This window comes from Ornithodoros turicata, chromosome 2, assembly GCF_037126465.1.
Source record: "Ornithodoros turicata isolate Travis chromosome 2, ASM3712646v1, whole genome shotgun sequence".
Taxonomy (NCBI): domain Eukaryota; kingdom Metazoa; phylum Arthropoda; class Arachnida; order Ixodida; family Argasidae; genus Ornithodoros; species Ornithodoros turicata.
Genome location: NC_088202.1, coordinates 5,325,093 through 5,335,913, shown reverse-complemented (window position 1 = coordinate 5,335,913; position 10,821 = coordinate 5,325,093). Strand labels below are relative to the sequence as shown.

Genomic DNA, 10,821 nt, shown 5'->3' with positions numbered 1-10,821 from the left:
CAAGTAGATGCAGAGTATAAATACAGGCCTGCATTGGCGGTGTGCTCCGTCTCTAACTGATTGTTGGCTGTAGCTTTTTTACTTCAGCGCACCTCGACGAACATGCGTAAGTAAAACGTCATCATTTCTACTCTTTCTACGTTTTTTTGCGGGCGGTCTTCTGAAGGGAATTTCTACCTTTTTGACATACAATACCATAACATATTTTGATAAACAGAAAGAACATTGGATATAGGAGAAGACAGATGTAAAGACGTAGGCCTACCAGGCGGTCTGATAGCAATGGGGGCTCTTCCTGCGCACCCTCCACACTCCCTAACTAGCACCCTCTCTCCACAAAACGCTCTTAGAGCACCGCATAAATAAATAAATAAATAAAAATGACTGCCCGAAATACCAAAACAGGCCGAAAATCCCGCACATATGACCGTCACACACATAGAGATATGAAACTGCTTCCCCGCTGAATAAACTAGATAATTCATGACCAGTACTTCCGCGAAAGTATATATACTAATGTTATCAGTTGCAAAATACATGAAACGCAACTTGCTACAGTCGCAAGTATGCGTCTATAACAATTGTTTAAAGAAATTACACACACAGGGTTGTTAACACAGTTTGTTTTTCTCTAAAAACGGGGGGTCATCACAAATGTATAATTTTAACCTAAACGCCCAAAACAGAGGAAGGCGGCTCCTTTAAGTCCTCAACCGTAGGGATAATTTATTATGAAATCACAAAAGTGTGCAAAGAGCTCTATTGTTTTCTTTTTTCTTTTCCAAAGGTCCCTTGGGGGACATTATTATGTAGGCAGTCCTGGTGATTTCCGATCGAAAAAAATGTAGTTACAGAGTAGGGGCACGCACAAACCTATTTTCATAGCTTTATAAATACAAGTTAATAATCTAGATATTGATATCATTTCAATTCCAATTGTCCCAATATGATTGAAGAGATGGGAACTGTGCTAACGCGTTGGTTAGCGTTGGGAAGGTCAGGTTAGGTTTCGGTAAGAGCATCTCCGGTGTCCACGAGACGCCCCACTCATAGGTACGTGTTATTGTTTTTGTTTAAAGTTGTATTGTGTCTGTATCTATATTAGTATATTCTACAATGTAATATATTGCGTAGTTATAACGTGGATTCTGTTCCTTTGTTCTCTGTTTGAAATTTGATGTGCTCACATGACTATGAGAGTCGTTCTTATTTTACTTTTGATTTCCGGATGTCTCGTGGTAGAATTGTTTAACCGATAGGGCCCATAGTTTGATTTGGTTGATGCTGGACTAATGTATTTATGCCGCTGAAGGGCGTCAGGGCGCCTGTGTCAAGTTCCCGGACCTTTTGTCCCGAATCCCTTTCCTGAAAGTCATACATATACATAAATATAGATTATTATTATTATTATTGTTATTATTATTATTATTAATATTGCACGATTTTGAAGTATACAACAGTGTGTTAATGTTTCTGTTGCACGGTAGCAAGTACAGCAGTAGTAGTCAAGGTAGATTACTGACAATTCAAAATATATTTTCGTCCACTGAGCTAATAATTTGCTGATGCGACAGATTGCTCCTATGGTTTGAAATATATGTGTCCTGACATGTGCAACATGTAAATTCCAGGTTTATGTGCGAGTAAAAGTTATCTGATCTTAGCGACACAGGAATCATCCTCCGCCCATTACGACCGACTATATTCTGATTGTTAGTTTCGATCAACTGGCAACTTTTAGATAACAAGATATTGTATTTTTGTATTTTGTTTCACCGCTGTCTAAGTTCCAGCTTCTCCTCGCTAACGAGATTGATTGCTTCTCCAAATGGCTTTAGTGAGGAGGGAGCTTGTATTCCCACTTAGCTGGCACACAATGATATAAGAAAATATCGTCCGCTAATAAGATCAGCGGTGCGCTTTATGAATAGTATTTTGATATAAATTAATCTAGCTGAGGAATTTTAAATCGTTTATCACGGGTTCTTATAGCAATTTTCTACGGAATGAACAGCGATTTCAAAATTCGATTTCATCGGTCAAGTGTATGAAAAACTCCTCTTAAAATTCGCAACGCAATGTTCGTCCATATTTCGGGAAGCGCAAGTAACGATGCGATGACGACAGAGCGCACACTTTCAACAAAAATTTACTGACAAAAGGCAGCCCGTTTTTATAGAGACATAAACACCATTTCCCTATTACTCAACGCAAGGGAAGCCATGCTGACCAACGAGATTCTCCTCTACTGAATCAGGAATGATTCGTATACTTCACTTCGAATCCTTTTGCTTGAGCACTACTTTATCTGAGTCCCCTTTAGCTGTGAGTTCATCCACGCAACGAAATATCGTATACACAGACTGTTGAGCACCCAGGTTTGTACAATATACTCACAGAAAGTATTTAAGTTTAGTTACTGAATATCTGGCAACCAAGTAACTTGGTAATGTACTAAATACCAAACCTTGAAATCTATTTAAGATATATCATTAAATACTCCTAAAAGCAACTCATTACTTTCAAGATACTTTGATGTCACACTCGGAATTCTCCATCAAAGAAATACGTAAAGCATGACGTTAACAATGACATTATCAAAAAGCTTTATTAACACGTAGGAACTCCTACTATCGGATAGCCTGCCCTGGATTTTTTTTTTGGCACATTACCCACAACACTGAACAGACGCGCTACAGGTGCGAACAAAGTGCTCTTTAGAAACGACAGAATTAACTGTGGTTCTTCTCCTTATTGTTGCTCTAACCTCATAAAGAGCTACTCATATTAATATTTTACGTGCCCTCTCGCTACGGCTTTTGGCACGGGTCTTCTATCCTGTCTAATAGGGTAGAAGTCTAGTAGGGTAAAATAACTACTTAGGTTATATTAGTGAATACTGACCTCACTGATATTTACTAGATACCAAGTTACTCACAAGATTATTTAAGATACGTGAGTTAAATACTCTACTCAAGTTACTGTACAAGTCTTGGGACACTGAGCAAACTTATTGACGTGGTTCGTGGCACACCTCAAATGTGTCTTGCGTATCGTTCGTTCGTTCATCTTTATGGTTTTCCGGCTAGTTTAGTGGCATGTAAAGGATCGATTAGGGCCTGTTTATTTTTCTAAAAATTTTTGTCGTATGTTTGTATGGCCAACTGCGGGATGGAACAGGATGTAGTGCGTGTTTCGCATCTTTCGTCTGCGCGCTATGTAACCTCCTTTGAACGTCACATGGTAAGAACTGATCACCAGCCCTGTTAAAACAGCGTCTATCGTGCCAAGATTGACAGGTGACACGTGTTCAATCAGCGGTTGTGCTGTAAGTTTTCCTCGACCATCCCGGAAAGCTTCCTCTGTACTTCGCCCAGGACCTACGAGTACGCTCCCGTACTGCGATCGTGCCGCTTTAACCCTTGTCCAGACCGCTCTACATACAGTTTATACTACATCACTGACATAACAACTGGCGAGTGTTAGTATAGTCTACGTTAGCGGTACTTGTCGTGTGGGAACACGTTGTTGCTCATTCTGGTATTTATCCAGATATTTATCAGGTATTTATCCAGCCCGCAGTGAAGAAAGACAACTGCCTGTCTTCCGACTTCTTTAGCATGCTTCCGAAAAACTGAAAGACTGAATAGCGTTCCAGTTTAAGCCTTTCAAATTGCGCCTCAAAGATAGAGCCTACGGTATGAGGACAGGATTTTGTGAGGGATGTACGCATGGCAGATTTTGCCACCGCCCTTTTGACCAACTTTGACTGTGCGGAGCTATAGAGGAGGAGTCCCTTTTTTGCTCTGGGATTGTATTGCCAACATTTTTTATTGTGAACATTGCTAATAGATAAATCCAAGAATTGCAGCGCATCTTGTTTTGGGAGTTCAATGCCGAGTGATAGTCCCATGGTGCTATTTCTAAAAGTTTCTAGCACCCTTTCTTTATCCGTACTGTAAAACACAAAAAATCTACCTATGTTTTGCAATCTGGCCGATGCCTTATTATTACATTAACAGAACACGCGTCTTCCATTGGTCGATCCCGTCTAGCAATCTTTGCACTCCATTGCAGACAATGCTCATGCGCACCAATGTTTCACCAGACTTCTGTGCTATCAAAACATAGAGACCAAACGGTGGTTGAAATAACCGAGGCCTTTGCCATCGACATGTTTGGCGAAAACTATGTCAGGACGCCAGCAAATTGGTTGCAGGGTAGAAGTTGCTTGTGTTGAGCGGCAGCAATAAACGGAATCGACGTAGTGCGCGTGCGCAAGAACGCCAGTACAGGTGCAGGTTTTTCTCTCCTGCTGTCGTTGTCGTAAGTCCAAGAGCTTGACACGCCGTCTTTCGCGGAGGATGCCAACTACGGTGTCCCGTGTGCTAAGATTTCGGGACGCGTTAAAGAACCATCTGGTGGGCAAAATCAATCCCCAGACCGGCCGCTGTGGTTGTCGGTCATGATCCTAGTTGCTGTGTGTCGTAGAGCCACAAATTTCATTATCAGTAAAATGCGAGACGCTAAGCGGGTTTGATGGAGGAGGTTAAGCGAGATCGTAGGGCGAAAAAAAATTCTAGGGAAATCAGATGCGGTTCTGGTAGGATTCATTATTATTGAGAAATTGTCCCTGATGGAAATATACACAGGATAACCAATTCCGTAGCAGCAGTGGAGACAGCTGTGGGATGGGTAATGCAAGGGCTAGGAGCCCCTCTCGTTAGCGAACAGGATCACAAAGGCAATGTAACGGCATCCTCCAATTTCCAATGAAATCCTCCGTGGCATCCACACAACAAGTCACCGGAGAAGCACCGAGAAACCGCCACGGGGGCTCCATGCACAACCTCGAAGATACCGAGGCGTTAAAAGGGATCCACAAAGTACTTTCGATCAGTTTAATAAAAACACGTACTGCAAAACGGTGTTTGATGGCCACATAACAAAATTACGGCAGAAATTGCTGCGCAGAAACTGTCATTGAAATGAGATATAATTTGCGAGTTCATTGCGGACACAAAACTTGTGACCAAGTAACATGCCTCCAATGAGGTCATGAATGCTATCGCATTTAAACGAGAATCATGGCAGCGATTTCTGCCGTAACTTTCTGTATGAGGTAAATTGGGTCAATAAAACGCAATGAAAGAGAGATAGAGAAACGACTGATTCCAATGAAAGCCAATAGACAGCCGCTATTTCTCCTCCACTATTCAGGTATAACGGTGTTCTTCCTAGCTGCCTTATCCGGCATGCTGATCGTCGTCCAAGCACAAAGTGGTGGAATCAACTGGTCCGGAATACTTCGCTGCCTTAGCAACGCTGGGGGATACAGACCGAACAGGGACACCTTCTGCGCTGCGCGGCAAATGCTCGCTGGCTACACGGAGATGCGTAGAGCTAACTGCAGGAACTGCGACAAGTAAGTTGACGTACACGAATACCTTGAGCAGAGCCATGGTACGAGCTTTGGAAATGGGAGAGGGAGGTTTCAGTAACTGAATCGGATAATGGTGTGGGACCTGAACTAGAAAAAAAAAAAAAGAAGAGAAAGAAAAAAGAAAAAGCGCTAGTGTGTGAATCTTTTCCAGGTGCGGCGTTCCTTTTAATCCACCATGTTTTTAGACAGGCATGCCCCACACTCTGCCTAAAGGACCACTTTGGTTTTGTTTGTGTTATTGTGGTGAGATGTCCGATCACTGCATTATGTTTTAGCTCCATAAATTCGATAATAGCTCATGTACCTGCAAACAAAGCCTCGGCGATGTCAGTTGACTGCACCGTATTGTGTTCAAAGCAAAGTGTTGCACTGTTTCCCAGTACAAGTATTATCCCACAAACAAGTGTATCCAGTCCGGCCGGAAGTGGAGTGCTGTGGTGAGTTAACGCCCGAGGAACACTTTCGAGCGCCGTCACATTTCCTGCTTTGCAACACCTTCTGGCGATCCATTTCTCAAGTGAATACTCGGCACCGCGGCCACTCTCATATTCTTTACGCATGCCTTTCCTTTCATGTATACTGTTTGTCTGTGTTGCGCTTCATTCGCTCTACTATAGTCATTGGAATAAGTGTTAGTTATGGCTCTGTATCTATAAGCAGCTTTGGAGGTGATGCATTCCGATAGCAACGATGAGTGGACGACGTATGCATTGTGCTCGCCTGTGCGAAAGGGAAGGAAGATTGCAGTCGTGTTCCTGGCTATCACGGGAACACTGTGGGAAGATACTACGAACACGTGCTCATGTTTTTCCTTCTCGGTCCTCCATCTCGGCACATTTTATGAGAAAGAAAAGATTATTGATCGCTCCAAAGCTTACACCTCCTTCCAGCACACTAAAGACAAGTGCAATATGCTTCCCATGCAGACAGAAATGCGAATCATCCCTTCGGTAGGTCTCAAATATAACCGCATTATCGCTAACCACGTATATGTAAACGACAATGGAACTGGTATTGCCTCGCACACGTGTCAAGGAACCGTCAGCGTTAGAGACGTGTCGTCTGCGCTCCGCATGCACTTGTATTACACTTCCTATCCAGCAAGTGCAGGCCGTCTGAGAACTCGTGCAGAACTTGTGATGCGCCGTTACAAAACGGATAGGAGAGCGCAGAGGGCGCGAGCGACAAAACCAATACAGAAGTGCCGCACCGCCTGAACCAGTTCACCGGGTGCGCCCAAATCGAAGAGCCCCTACATAGGCTTTTAAATTAACATTGATGGTCATGAACAATAAAAGTTGCACGCCATTAAATGAGGAACACAAAAGCGACTATGTAGCGGACACAGCAGCCGCATGATCCTCATGCCCCTGGAAAGCCCTCCCCTTCTTTTTCAAAACCCTTCATCTTACAGGAGCGCTAAAGTGCAAAAATATCTCTTCGCGATATGAAAGATTCCGTCATTATGATAATTATGAAAAAGGAACGAGATTCACCCGTTACTTCGTTTGTGATTAAAAACATGAATAAAAGTGCCAGTTTGGAGGTTCCACTTTCCTTCCACCGAATCGGCGCACAACGTCAGGGGTACGTCACCCCCAGCGCATCCAATTATCAAAGCAAACATACTACGGGAACTGCCGCTTCCCACATTTCTTTGTCCAACCAGCACGGTGCAAAGGAAGCTCCGGCTTGACTGTTGGATACACACACCAGCGGTGGTGGTGATGTTTCTGAAAGAGCAGGAGCAACTCGCATGTTCCTCGTGCACCTGCTGAATAAGGAATTAACTGAATGGCTAACAAAGTTGCTAGTCAAAGTGACGGGCACTAGTGATCTTAGCGAATTAGTGATATAGCGTATATTGATATAATGACATAGCGGACGGAATTAGTGGTCATAGCCATGGAGCGATCATTTCGAGGCGTGAAGTGAAGCAGCGCTTAGTGCCGCACTGTGTTTATACGTATTGCCACCAACAACACAACAAGAAACAGTCACCACGATAACGAACAGCGTACAAAACACAGACACGGAGAGAACAGCGTTCAAATGGCACCTGAAGTTTATTTTCATAATCCACCTACTCCGGAGGGTCGCTTTAGGGAAAGCAACGTCAAGCGGGGAGAGGTTGACCGATTTTTGGTTGACTTCGCCCGGGGAGTTCAATGAGGAGGCCTCTACAATCTCACGGTCTAACCTTGAACAGTGTCTGTAGACCAGTCTTTGTTTACTGTATCTGATCAGCCAAAGAAAAAGCAAAAGAAACGTCTTCGACCGTTGCAGCGGGGTTCCGAGTGAAAAATAGCAGACGATGTTCTTCGAAACCAATCATGGGCTCCACCTTTCTCACGTCAAAATGACGCAAGCGGCTCGACGGCTCGTTCCGGGTATTGCCACCGTTGCGCACGGTCGCGATTTTCAAAATCGAATTCTGCGATATTTATGCACCTGTTGATAGTATTACTTCGCATGGTGCATTTTAATATGCTCATTAACCACTTGGTTCAAAAAAATGCTAGTGATTAATGTGCTTTCCTAGCTCCTTTAAAGGAGCGGTCTAAAGGCACACAACTTTATTTCTGTTTTTGTTCGCTATGGAATGTTAGGCGCACGAAAATCGTTTTCCCACAATTACTACAACCGTAGGGAACTTGCGACGGCTACAATAGCCCACAGAATCTCTCGTGCGTGAGCAACCCTCAATACCTTCAGGATAGACGTATGACGAGGGCCAGGACGTCCGTCAGCATGACACAGGTGTAGGAGAGGCCCTCCTCTTTGGGCCTGAGGTCACATGATCGAGGTGGCGTAAGCCACCATCGGTGAGCAACACCGCTGAGGCCGGAGCGTCTGCTACCGTCTGCTAGTGCTTGCCAGACGCTTGACACTCTTAGGTTACCTGATGTTCGAAAAGAAGGATTCGAGGGCCGTCAACGATCATTCAGCGGAACCTTGTGCAAGCGGCAGGCAAGCGTACCCTTTCTTATTCACGCAACGCTGAAATCTGCGCTGGTGAGCCCTACGGCCACACACTTCACTGGTGTGGGGACAGAGGCTTTGCTGTGACTCGGAATTAGCGAATACGTCGGAAAGACGCCCTACAGCAAACGACTCGAAAGTATTCTCGCTTTGAACGTCTCGCTGACACGTGCGTCGCTCCCCAGTTGTAGATGTACTACGAAGGATTGCATAGAAGCCTCGGACATTACTATTGTGATCGTAATACTATTTTGTCTTGCTGCATATATGTTTTGTTTTTCAGAAAGCGTGGTATAAATCATATAATGAATAGCAGTCAACAAGAAACAGCTGGCAATGTTCGTAGCAGACGGTTTTCCTAACAACGAATGAGGGGGTTCTCTATACCGCAAACGTCACAAGGAGGTGTGGTCTGCAGTTGGAGCGCTCCGACCAGTCACCACGGCAGTGATTTGGAAGTGAATTGCTCCGCAGTGAAACAACTTTGGGCTGAAATATTTTTTTTATGAATGCTTTTCCCATACTGCTTTACAGGAAGGCAACTGTTTTTAGCCATGTTGTATACCTCTAGAATGCTCCTTTAAGTGCATGGTTACGTGCATATTATGCTTGCCTTTAAAATGTACTCCTCATTCATCTTCTCCCCAGGTACTTCCACTGTCAGGCAAACTACAACGCCGTGTCCCGATGTGGAAGGTCTAGGAGTGCGCGTGAAACTGCCCGGAAGATAAGTGACTGCCGCGAATATTCCCAGGGTGGAGGCCCTGACAGCGTTGCAGACCAGGAAGCCAACCGCTTCGGAAGGAACCTCGGCAACTGTGGTGATCGTTACCTCAGACGAGTCGGGTGCGCCTACAACCCTTCTACCAGAACTTGTAGAAGGTGAATGTTGTGTTAAACCCGCCTTTTATATTACCAATACCATCCAGTATACTTGGAATTCTAGTAACTAAAGGAGCAGCACCCTCGTTCTGCACCCATTATGGGCGAGAGCTGCCAGGTTAGCTATGTCTGCCAATAAAGATCATTACATTATTTTCCCAAGAATATCGTTTGCGTCACTCATTTCAATAGATCGATTTTGTATATTCGCTGACGTGGCCCAATTCGGGCGGCGTCCCTCCCTATCGAGTGCTTTGTCTCATTTGGATCGGCTCGCTGGGAAGAATTTGATAGAACTATATTTCAAGTACTATTGTACGGCAACATGTCTATGATACTCTCCTACACATTTGCTCCCTACGACAACGAGCTCTCTGGCATTAAGGGGAGATGGTAGGGTTTTTACCACACGTCGTTAAAAGCATTGTAACTCAGAAAGAAGTGAAGGTATAGTTATAAACGTTTGCATGGTCATTAAGGATGCCCATAGGCTTGAGCTGGCACGTTTTGTAGCCAAATGCTTCATCACACTTCTGTCAGCGGCCAAATTTTTAGGTGTGTTTCAAAATTTAACGTACCTTTTCTCAAAAACCTAAAGGAATAGTTCCATGATATTTGGCAGTTTTATTCAATGCAATAGTGCCTTACACCTGAACCTAACAAATAACAAACACTCTGAAAAGTTTGGCTAGGAAAGATAAAAATCTCAACTCATACTCCTCTGTACCCCGGGGACTTTTGCAATTCTTGCTCGAATTACAAATATTGTGCAAGATTTCCAGTATATTTTAGGTTCACTGTATTGCTGGATAACTAGACCACATCCCAGCAAATCTTTTTTGCAATTCGTTCAGTGGTTTTCGAGAAAAGGAACATTGAGTTTGAGAGATTCACCAGAATTGCAATTTGAGAAAAACGCAATTTTATATACATGCGTTCTTTATCGGTACCTAGAATGCTCCAGGCGCATACATTTTCCCTTTGTGCTGTTCACAGGCCTCTCCGAAGCCTTTTTTTTTTTTTGCATTTCTCTTTTTACTTCGTCTTTCCTTGCTTTCGACTGAGCTACGAAACTCTGCCTTCTCAATGCGTTCATTGTCTAGCCGGCTCAGAGCCACAGCACAGAACACTCCTGGAGTTAACCCAAGGGCTACGAGAACAGATTTCCAGGCTGCATTTTCATTATTGTAGCAGGCAAAAGCATCGTGGGCTGCAATCTTGAAAATTGCTGACCCGACAAACATTGTCTTGGGCGTGACACTTATGCCCATGATGCCAAACCGCTCCTCTTTTCGATGTTTTCTTCTAATTGCACTTCACCTTCCCTGCAGATACCGCACACAACAGTGTCTCCGAAGATGTCCATAAGCAGTTCCAAATCAATTAGACGGTAACCAGTTGCACTGGCCCCATCCACATTGAAACTCTGGTGCCGGTCTCACCGATTTTCTTGAAGCTAGCGCTTCGTTGTGCTGGCTGCTTCGTTTCTCGCTCTTCGTCTTTTTTTCGTGAAC

General features: G+C 44.1%; 1 protein-coding gene across 1 annotated transcript; it reads left to right on the top strand.

Annotated features, from left to right (window-relative positions):
- On the top strand, window positions 1-9,472 carry LOC135383025 (serum amyloid A-5 protein-like). The gene is made up of 3 exons (XM_064612660.1): window positions 1-106; window positions 5,221-5,425; window positions 9,074-9,472. The coding sequence occupies exons 1-3, from the start codon at window positions 103-105 to the stop codon at window positions 9,309-9,311; spliced, it is 447 nt and encodes a 148-aa protein (XP_064468730.1). The 5' UTR covers window positions 1-102; the 3' UTR covers window positions 9,312-9,472.
- Window positions 9,473-10,821: the final 1,349 nt, after the last annotated feature.